General features: G+C 35.1%; 1 protein-coding gene across 6 annotated transcripts in view; it reads left to right on the top strand.

The window, feature by feature from the left end:
* The window catches only part of ARB2A (ARB2 cotranscriptional regulator A), a 450,108-nt gene that overhangs the window by 61,317 nt on the left and 387,277 nt on the right, over window positions 1-1,514 (top strand). For all 6 annotated transcript variants that reach the window (XM_019655916.1, XM_019655919.1, XM_019655914.1 and 3 more), the window contains one exon: window positions 1,192-1,292. In XM_019655916.1, coding sequence (XP_019511461.1) covers window positions 1,192-1,292 — 101 coding nt within the window. The remainder of the gene's footprint in view (window positions 1-1,191; window positions 1,293-1,514) is intronic.

The raw sequence follows: 1,514 nt of genomic DNA on the forward strand, positions 1-1,514 counted from the left end.
AGGTGGCCTGGTCTTTTCTCCTTGTAAACATGCTAATAATTTACTGTTTTAGTGAATACAGACTAATGTTTGTTATGAGGAGAGTCCTCATCCACAGAACTCTTTGAGCAGAATGACTGGTTTGGCATCACTTATGGTAAACAAACCTCTGTGGACATGTGAGGCATGTTTCTCTGAAGAATATTACATAAGCAATACTACTCTCTGGCTCATCAAATGGGACGTGTTATGTAATGCTCACCAATGTCTGGGGTAACCTATATGCCTCACATAGAGACCTCACCTACCCTGGACCAGAGAGTGCTGTCCAGTGAGAGTAAAGGACTTGGGAAGACTTCCCAGGCTGTCCCAGGCCTCTCCCTGTTTTATCTATGCCTCTTGATTGCTTGTACCCTTGAAATTATTAGTAAAGTTATTTATTATCAGTAAAGTCTCTTTTTTAATTGTTTTTTTAAGTTACAGTTGACATTCAATATTATTTTATATTAGTTTCAAATGTACAGCATAGCAATTAGACATTTATATGCAATACTTTAGGCAGTAGAATCTCTTAATTGAGTCTAACTTGAGAGTCCAAGCCTGTGTTGGCTCACTGCCTCTCTCCAATTTCTCTTTGAAATTCTACCTGTATTTCAAGGCCTAGCTGAGAAATCTCACTGAAACCTTCTAAACCTATTGTAGCCTATAGGGATCCTTCATTTTTCCAAACTCATGTTAGACTTTATCGTCTACTTGAATTGCCTGTGGCAGTTTTTAGATTGTTGACTAAGTTCATCCTCATTTAACTTCGAAAAGTTGCTTAACTTTTTAATACTTATGGTTTTACTGCTCAGGTAGCCTCTTAGCTTCAGAACTGGGACCTTAAGCTTCAGAACTGGGACCGTGTTCACGGCTGTAGCTAGCAAACATCCTTATATATTGTAGTCCCTCAAATATTGTTCATTTACTTTTAGATTAGAAAATGAAGATCAAAAAGCATAGCATTTGAGTGCTTGGGCTCATTCTTTTATAGTATATAACATATAAATAATATGTTTGCATCATATTGATAGTTGAAGAAAAAAATCTAATAATAAATGGAACTGTTCTGAGAAAGTTCTTTTAAATTTGTGTCAGACATTATTAGTTGTACTTTCCATATTATTATAAGTGTACTCTTAGTCATAGCAATATTGTTTGTTTATCTTCTAGAGGGACAGCTAAGACACATAAAAACTGGGGAACCGTTTGTTTTTAACTACCGGGAAGACTTGCACAGATGGAACCAGAAAAGATACGAAGCTCTAGGAGAGGTATGTCATATATACAAATTCAACCTTGTTTTTCCAATTTGAAATAGTCCAAATGAAAGTTTAAAAGTTGAAGCAGTTCATGACTCTTTCTACAAAAAGTGGATTTAAAGAGGTTCTTTTTTTTTTTAATGGTCATGTTAGAAACATATTTCAGTTCAAAATTATACTTTTATGCAAACATAGTCTTCCCATGATCTTAATATTTCGTAGTGAGTCGTTAGA

This window comes from Hipposideros armiger, unplaced genomic scaffold (genome assembly GCF_001890085.2).
Source record: "Hipposideros armiger isolate ML-2016 unplaced genomic scaffold, ASM189008v1 scaffold_252, whole genome shotgun sequence".
In the NCBI taxonomy this organism is placed as follows: Eukaryota; Metazoa; Chordata; class Mammalia; order Chiroptera; family Hipposideridae; genus Hipposideros; species Hipposideros armiger.